The 8,609-nt window shown below is 34.7% G+C and overlaps 1 protein-coding gene across 2 annotated transcripts in view; it reads left to right on the forward strand.

The window, feature by feature from the left end:
• ZBTB41 (zinc finger and BTB domain containing 41) overlaps nucleotides 1–8,344 on the forward strand; it is a 42,950-nt gene extending 34,606 nt beyond the window's left edge. For both annotated transcript variants that reach the window (XM_081224981.1, XM_081224980.1), the window contains exon 11: nucleotides 2,115–8,344. In XM_081224981.1, the coding sequence (XP_081081107.1) occupies nucleotides 2,115–2,770 (656 nt within the window). In that variant the 3' untranslated portion in view covers nucleotides 2,771–8,344. The remainder of the gene's footprint in view (nucleotides 1–2,114) is intronic.
• Nucleotides 8,345–8,609: the final 265 nt, after the last annotated feature.

Consider the following 8,609-nt stretch of genomic DNA (forward strand, 5'->3'; position numbering starts at 1 on the left):
TGATCCCTTTCTAGACAATTCAAAGACCTTACAACACCTCATCTCTCTCAGCCTTTATGTGTTATATGTATTTTAATTTTACATATACTTTAAACCATGTAAAACATTATTATTTTGTTTGTTTGCTTTAAATAACTCATTTACTTTTAACCATATTTACCCTTTACTCTCCACTCCTTCCTTCATGACCATTCTTCTACCTGGAATCATTTTCCTTCTTCATGAAGGATTCCCTTTTGTGCATATCTGCTGGCACCAAATTCTCTTAGGTTTTGATTGTCTGAAAATGTTATTTTACTTTATGGCGACTATTTGACTGACTATAGAATTTACGTTAGCATTTATTTTTCTTTCAATATTTTAAATGTGTCATTTTTTTCCTCTTTGACCTTCTCTAGTGTTTGTTGAAAAATATACTGGCAGTCTTATTGTTGCTCATTTAAAAGAAATCTCTCTTTTATTCGCTGCTTTTTAAGATTTTTCTGTTTTTGATTTTCAGTAGTTTTATTATAGTGTGCCCAGATGTGTTTTGGGGTTGTTTTTTTTTTTTTTTTTCCCCTTTCTTTTTGTATTTTGTAAGATGTATAGATCTTATTGCATCTATGACTTGTCTTTTATTTAGGAAGATTCTCAGTCAATTTTTCTTTCAAATACTGTTTTTGACCTATACTCTGTTTTCTTTCTGGGACTCCAATTATATGTATGTTAGACTGCTCACTTTGTCTTATGTACCTCTCTCTTGCAAATGGCTTACAATACAAGTTTATGATGTAACAAATCTGTAGGTGAGAAGTGTGACCCAAGCTAAAACCTCGGTGTTGGTAGGGCTCCATTTCTTTCTGGAGGCTCTAAAGGAGTATCTGTTAACTGCTCATTTGGGTTATTGGTAGAATCGATTCTTTGAGTTGCAGGACCAGGGCCCAGGTTCTAGTTTTTTAACTGGTTGTAAGCTGAGAGTTTTCTCAGCTTCCAGAGGCTGCCACATTCCGTGGGTCCTAGCCTCCTTCTTCCATTTTCAGAACCAGCAGTTCGGGATTGAGTCCTCTTGTCACAGCTCTCTGACCTTTTCATCTTCAGTTATCACCACTTTTAAAGACCCACGTGATTAGATTGGGCCTACCTGGTTAATCTCCCCACTTCAGGATCTTTAACCTTAATCATATCTGCAGAGACCCTTTCACCATGTAAGGTAACAAAATCATACCTTCCGGGCTTCCCTAGTGGCGCAGTGGTTGAGAGTCCGCCTGCCAATGCAGGGGACACGGGTTCGTGCCCCGGTCCGGGAAGATCCCACATGCCACGGAGCGGCTGGGCCCATGAGCCATGGCCACTGAGCCTGCGCATCCGGAGATTGTGCTCCACAACGGGAGAGGCCACAACAGTGAGAGGCCCACGAACCGCAAAAAAAAAAAAAAAATCATACCTTTCGGGGATTAGCCAACCACCCTGGCTACTGTAGGAATTTATGTTTCATGTGAAAAAAACCAAAACCAAAAACTGCCATGTGAGAACCTGACCCAGGAAGAATTGAAAACTGGCCAAGCTTCCTTATTCTTGATCCTCATCAACTCTCCTTATTCTAACGTCAGGCTAGACACTGGTGTTACTACTTCTCGAGTTGCTGTTTTAGCTTTTATCCTTCTTGGGTGGGAGGAAATCAAATGCTCCAGTTTACAACTCTTTTAGGGGCTATAGTGGGAATAACAGCAAGCAAGCAATAATGACAACAGCCTAGGTTTATCAAGTACTTACCACGTGCCAGTGTAGTGCTGAGCACTATTACTTCATTTTCTCATTCAGTCCTTTCACCAAGTCTGTGAGGTAGGTGCTGTTATTATTCCATATAACAGGTGAGGAAACTATGCTTAGAAGTTGGGGAGCTTGCTCCAGGTTTGCCTGGTAAATGGTGTAGCTAGAATTCAAACTAAGATCTTTTGGATGTTTGAGCTCATTCTCTTTACCAGTTACTATACTGTCTCCACTTTGTGATAGCATATATTACTGCTTTTATTAAGTTCTTGTAAGTATTCCCATGGAAAATTTGCTACTTAATTAAAATCATTGTCTTACCAACTGACTGCGTTTTACAGTTAATTTCATTTGTGTTCATACAGGTGAAAAACCATACAAGTGTCAAATTTGCAATCAATCTTTTAGAATTAAGAAAACTTTAACAAAACACTTGGTCATTCATTCTGATGCCCGGCCTTTCAACTGTCAGCACTGTAATGCAACATTTAAGCGGAAAGACAAGCTGAAATACCACATTGACCACGTTCATGGCATAAAGTCACCTGACGACCCACTCAGTGCTTCTGAGGAGAAGCTTGTATCCTTGCCAGTAGAGTACTCATCCGATGATAAAATCTTTCAAACAGAAACAAAACAATATATGGACCAGCCCAAAGTTTACCCGTCGGAAGCCAAGACTATGTTGCAGAGTGTGTCTGCTGAAGTGTGTGTCCCCGTAACGCTGGTTCCAGTCCAAATGCCTGACACTCAGAGTGACCTGGTGCGTCACACTACTACTCTCCCTCCACCTTCTCACGAGATCTTGTCGCCACAGCCGCCATCCACTGATTACCCACGAGCAGCTGACTTAGCTTTTCTGGAGAAATACACTCTTACTCCCCAGCCTGCAAATATAGTTCATCCAGTCCGACCTGAACAGATTCTAGATCCTAGAGAACAGTCTTACCTTGGAACGTTATTGGGCCTTGATAATGCCACTGCTGTACAAAATATTTCTAATAGTGAGCACCATTCATGAGTAAATCTAAACATTCCACAGACTTTTTCTGTGGTTAGGCGTTAATGGTAGCCTAGAGCTGACAGCTTTTAACTTAGTGGGGCTGCTATTTTTTCATTTTCTCTAGTTTCTCAAGTCCTCAGAACCATTTCAAATCAAGAAAAATATGTATCTCTGTTTACCGAACATGTGAATATTTGGACATATTTTGAGGTATAATATTTGAAATGGACATTTTTGTGATTTTTTTAAAGATTAGTGCTAATTTTTAATGGTTTCTCTAACTTTTCAAAACTATTAGCTGTTAACATTCTGAGGGTATTTGTTTTTAGTCATCAGTGGAAATTTTTATTCTTCTTTAGTCTCATTCCTCGTTTCTCCCTTCCCCATCTTCCGAACAAGTGTTAAGGATGATGTAGCTTTTAAGAAAGAATACAAGAGTATATAGAACTGATAATTGCAACTGTTCCTTATCCTAACTTAAGTTTCATTACTAATTCTTCCAGATTTTTAAAAACTGAAACCAGGAATTTGAATTTATAAGAAAGTCTTGGATAGTTCTGTGTTCTTTTTTCATCTGGCCATAATTTCAGTTTATCACTATGCTTTGGTCGTTTGACAAACTCAAAGCCAGAAAGCTAACTAATGCAGGATTAGCTCATTAAAGGAAATGTAGAATTGAAATAATTACCCAAATGATTGGTTTTTGCCTGTGCTTCAATTATTATGAATAAGAAATGCAAATACAGGTCTAGGCATTAAATTACACAAGTTGAAAATGTGTTAAAAGCAAAATATGACAGTTTTAACTAGATATTTTTCAAGGTAAGTTCACCTTTTGTATTTTGCCATTTACTTCAGAAACAATAATATATCACAACATATATCTTCATCTTACTATGGGAAGGGCATTTATTACTAATTAGTGAAAATTTAATTAACAAGCTACTTTTGGTCTCATTTACCTTTGCTAACTGAAACTCTGGGAAATAGAACCTACAGATTTCATATATGATTGTTAGAAAAGGTGCCAAACAAACATAAAATTTGTGTCTAATTGAACTTAATGTTTTTTAATTAAAGGGAACCATTATTTGTATACAGATTTACATGTAATCTAGATCTTTATTTTTGCTTTACACATAAGCCTAATGTCTGTAATTATCCTTGATTTTTATTTTTGTATGAGACAAAAGTTGAGGACTTGGTAAAAGTAAATAGCAGTTAGAGCAAAACCTCACTGATTAAACTTAAATGAGGAAATAGTCAGTCAGAATTGTAAAATACCTTTAAAGATGTGCACTTTCCATATTTTCAAGTCAGTTTAAACTTAAACTAGGATGTTTCCTAGTAGAGCTGCTTAAAGGGTTAGAGAATAGGCAGGGTTGATTTATTATTAGCATGTCATTTGTATGTAAACTACTGGAAAATAGCAATTTTAAGAGTTTTCTATTTCAGTTTTGTTTACACTCCTAATTGCTTTAAGCACTTTTTTTGTGTAAAGTCTGGCCCAGCCCTTGTGAAAAAATTCACAAATAAAATAATGAAGTTTTAGTGAATAAAATTTAACCACTTAATAATGTGGAAACTTGTTTGCTGAAGCACTTAAGAAATGAAGGTACTTTACAGGAATAGTCACCACACTAATGGAAATAAAACAAAAGAAAAAAAAAGTTGAGAATTAGGGCAGGTAACCAAAGTAGCTCATATAAGTAATAAAACCAACCTGAGTTTTGCCTCACTTATCAAAGTTTGGTTATAATTATCCTAGGACCGGTAGATATTAGTTATGTATTAATTCTTTATAAAGCATTCTCACTTTTGTGTGGAAATGTTATGTCTGGAGTACTTACATGATAGAACTTGACTATATGAGGTACTATTATTCTGTCTTTCAAAATGACTTTAAAAAATACATATCTTTATGATTTTTATCATAAAGACCTACAAGACTTAACTAAAAAACTTGGTATGATGAAAAGAAATCATATCTAAAAATGTACCCTGCCTTGCATATAAACCAATGTAGAAAAGTTTGGACTTATAGAAAGGCAAATGGTATATATGTATATGTGTGTGGTATATTATATGTTTGGTAGCAGAAAAAGAGGGTGTTGCAGTGTTGCATTTTCACATTCAAAAGAATGCCTTGCTTTTTGAAGGTATTGACTTTAGGATTCTTTTAATAATAATCTCCTAATGCTTTAAATATATGATTTGATTGTAGGAATTGGTTTACAGTATAGAACTTTTCTGGAATACATCTCTTACATAAAGTGAAACAATTATATTTAGTTATTATTGTAGATAACAAACTTGAATAGTAGTTTACTGTTTTATACAATGCTTTCACAGTTATCTCATTTAAACCTCATAACCAGCTCTGAAATAGAAATGACATACTGTATTCCCATGTTAGAGCTAAAGAATCTGAGGTTAAGCCTACATCATTAATAAGTTGCAGAGCTACTAATAGGGAAAGAAATGGAGCATTAATGAACGCTTACAAGGTGCCGGGCACTGCGTTTTCTCATGTAATCTTGAAAACAGTCTGGAAGGTAGGTAGTATAATTCTTATGAAGAAATAACCTCAGCGGGTGATCAGACAAACAGATCTGCTGCCTCTAATTTCCAAATTAGAATATATGAAATTTTACAGTTGTGAAAACCTCATGGATTTGAGCAAACTGAATGTATATAAGTTTTTGAAGTTGGCACAAAAAGTATGAAATGAGGCCTGCTCTTTTCAGTTAACCTTTTCTCACATTGTGATTTGGAGCATTTTGAACAAATGCTCCATTAACTCTTAAAACCCATTAATTCTGTAAATTTTATACTTTAAATTTTGAATCTTGCAACTAAGTTTAGCCTCATGCAGAATTTTTTATTTTATGAGCATAATTTATTGTTTTAAATTAATTTTGTAGTTGATAGCAGTTAGCACTTATTATGTAAATTGAATAATTTATCAAATGTAGAAATTTGTTAACCTAATCCATTTTTACTTAAACGCACCAAAGATTTTTAGTAGGTATTAAAATTGTTTAAAAGGATTTAAATTCTTTGTTGTTTGAATAAATATTTGTCCAAAGAAGCACAGTTGAAGTCCTAGGATTATGGATTTTTAAAAAAAATCGTTTGAATACTAAGATTAAATGTTTGTGTTTATATGTATAAAAATGAGAACAGAAGAAAATACTCTGGGACTAGTCATACTGACAAACCAGTTACAAATAAAAACACTCAGTTTTCCTCAGTTTAATTAATTGAATGTTATCTTTTAAGTGGACACTATTAAATGCTAAAAATAAGCTTACTTTTTACACTACACTATTAATTAATTTTGCCTTATAATTTTTTTTAAGACAAGCTGAAGATTTTTTTGTAAGAAACCCCACCTATTTTTTGCAGCCTAAAATGCTATTTAAGATTAGGGTTTGTTCTTTGTGCCAGCAAGATTTCACCAACAACTGTGAAGGCAGTGATCTTTGCATACTTTTAAGTAAGTAACTTAGTCATCTGTTGAAGAGGAGTAGCAAAAATAGGGTTTTAAACTGGTGCTTTATTAAGTGACTTTCTTTAAAGTGATGGTAGATCATGAAGTAGGTACATAAATAAATTTCTGTCAACCTTAAAATTGTCAAAACATCTTGAGGAGTGACTATAAGCTATTAGTTAAGGGCTAACAAGTATTTAAATATCATTCATTGCTTTTCACTCTATAATTGCAAACGAATTAAAAACACCATTAACTGGTGTGTGTGTAAGTTTGCGTTCTCTTTCTAGCAGATCACTGTGCTGTATCATTGGTGGAAAGTCAGACGTGGAGCATCAGCTCTTTGACAGTGTCCTTTTATATATGCCCAGTCTTCTCTGCATTGAATGCTTTGTGCCTTTTCAGTGCGCTGTACTTGCTTGGAGTTGACTCTGCTGGCTAGATTGTTTTGGTTAATAAATGATTGTGGTTTTGTTGTTGTTATGGGTCTTATGTGTGTGTTGCCTGCTGGTCAGGCAACAGTTTTTTTTAGGTTGCTTTATGTTTTTGTAGGAAAATTGGCACCAAGTATAGTGTGATTTTTTTTTTTTTTTTTTTTTTAATCTCTACTACTGTGGCCTTTCTAGTTACTGTGAAGCCACTCCTGGGCCTGTCTCTAGATGCTCATTAGAGGAATCTGACAAAGTAAAAAGCAGTGTCTGCCTCTCCTCCTCCCATCCCCTACCTTTTCTTGTTAATAATCAGTTACCAAACCACCCAGCTCTACACTGAACCGCTTCTTTTTTCAGTTTGCCTAAAACTGAGCCAGAGGTGATGGTTTGAGATGGGCCTCATAAAAAGCAGCAACATCCCAACCAACAAACAAATTGAGTTGATGAACTCAGGAAAAATTAGGACTTTTAAAGTCATGTTGGACTATTCTAAGATTCAGTGCCAAATTTAAAATGCCTCGAAATGTATTTTTTAATAAGAAGCAAAAGTAGCATTTCTAAAACTTTTAATAGTGTTATGGTAAATGTTACTATTAGATTGAATAATGGATAATGTGAGAATAATTTTTTGATAATTTCTAGGAACCATAGACAATTCTTTTTAGGTCCCCCCCTTTCTTTTGCACATTCCTCAGTAAAGTCTATAGTGGTTTAGGCAGGGGAGATCGTTCCCTTATTTCCTCTAAAATTATTTCTACTTCAAGGTACTTTTTCCCTGCAATAGTTGCATGTTTTCTGTGCTTCGTCTTTGGAAGTGGCCTTAATAAGGTAGAAGTTACAGCATTAGGTCATGTGGAGGATGAGGGAAAGGTCAGGTAGAGAGAGCGTCTGTACTGTGTTTACTCTTCACCTTTTAACTTGCTGTGCATTGATCTTGAGTCTGTGTTGAAAAATCCCCAATTTAAATTTAGCCTCTGAAGCCATTTATATAGAGAGAAAATAAGAATTATATTCAGAGACTAGAGGTTATACAAAGATGGATATACGTCTTTTGTTCTGCTTTTTTCCAAATTCTTAGGTAAAGAAGTAACTTAGGTGCTTGCATTACGGCTGGAGATTTTAAAACATTTCTTGAAAGAAGAGCATGCCCACTTCTCATTGTTATTTTGCTTTGTTGCTTGGTATTCCTGCTTTGTAATTACAAAATTTTTATTCCTTGTAACAATCGGACTTTTCTTATCCCTGTGGACGAAACTGTATTACAACTGATGAGTGCGGCTGCCAAAAAATGAGCACAGAGGTGGGCATTTGGCTGCTCCGTGTTGTGTAGGAAGTGTTCTGATTACGGGATTTATGATGTACACTAAAGTGGAAATGCCTTTGAACTTAGTTTTCAGTCTCCAATCCTAAGTTTTCTTTTTAATCATTAGAACTCTTCTAAAGACAATTGCAAAGAAACATCTAAAATATCAAGATTCATTATTTTGTCAACTGTGTGTAAAGTATCTTGTGAGTTTTATAGATATTTTGACTGTCTCGTGTATCCTGAGTACCAATGTCTTTATAGAAAAATTCAGTTCTCTGTGAAGACTAAGAAGTGTACTGTATATTGAACTAGTTCTTTGTGTTGTTTTGATATTTAAAATAAAGTTCTTTGGTCCTAATAAAGCATATCTAGGTTTTATTGAACACATTTTCACAGCATGACAATGCTGTGCTCTGCCTACCTCCTGAAAAATTGAATAAAAAGATCATGAACACATAGAAAACCAGTGTCTTGGGGCACAGTTATTAAAATTTTCTTTATTTTTCATAAGCTAGATATCATTTTGAAATATTTTATATGTTAAATGTATAAATCATTATTTAATGGTTTTAAGTGGCTAATTAATATAAGTTTAAATATTAATAGTAGGCCATTATGCTTGAAGTA

This window comes from Mesoplodon bidens, assembly GCF_964165515.1.
Source record: "Mesoplodon bidens genome assembly, chromosome: 2".
NCBI classification, from domain to species: domain Eukaryota; kingdom Metazoa; phylum Chordata; class Mammalia; order Artiodactyla; family Ziphiidae; genus Mesoplodon; species Mesoplodon bidens.